This window comes from Carlito syrichta, unplaced genomic scaffold (genome assembly GCF_000164805.1).
Source record: "Carlito syrichta isolate Samal-C Ts95f unplaced genomic scaffold, Tarsius_syrichta-2.0.1 Scaffold314079, whole genome shotgun sequence".
Lineage (NCBI taxonomy): Eukaryota > Metazoa > Chordata > Mammalia > Primates > Tarsiidae > Carlito > Carlito syrichta.
Window position 1 is genome coordinate 124,201 of NW_007258175.1, and position 458 is coordinate 124,658.

At 58.7% G+C, this 458-nt stretch overlaps 1 protein-coding gene across 1 annotated transcript in view; it reads right to left on the bottom strand.

Annotated features, from left to right (window-relative positions):
* Positions 1–240, bottom strand: part of FAM174B (family with sequence similarity 174 member B) — a 37,357-nt gene extending 37,117 nt beyond the window's left edge. The window contains exon 1 of the mRNA XM_008070968.2: positions 23–240. Coding sequence (XP_008069159.2) covers positions 23–240 — 218 coding nt within the window. The remainder of the gene's footprint in view (positions 1–22) is intronic.
* Positions 241–458: the final 218 nt, after the last annotated feature.

A 458-nucleotide genomic window follows, 5' to 3' on the forward strand; every position in this document is an offset into this window, starting at 1 on the left:
GCCTGGCAGGAAGCTGCGGCGCCCGGAAGAGCCCGCGCCGCCGCCGCCGCCGCCGCCACCGCCACCAACACGTTGCACCGAGTCATTCGACGGGCCGCGGCCCCACGTGGGCGGGGCAGGCCACCGGGCCTTGGGACCCCGTGGAGGAGTTACAACTGCCAGGACTGCCCATGTGCAGGCGCAGTGGCACATCCGCGGGTTACGCTTTTCACCTGTCGTGTTTGTTTCATTTAATTTCATGCCCCCTTTGGAGACAGGTATTCTGGAATCCTCATCCGATAGTTGATTTGGCACCCAGAGAACCAGCTCACAGCAATCCAGATTGTGTCAGACTAAGACTAAGGGACCTGAAGGCAAACCCCCATTTTACAGGTCGGAAACTGAAGCCTCAGAGCGCTGCATATATGTCAGTGACTCCCCCAGTCCCCTATTTCTCTCAAAAGGACTTTCTCATCTCA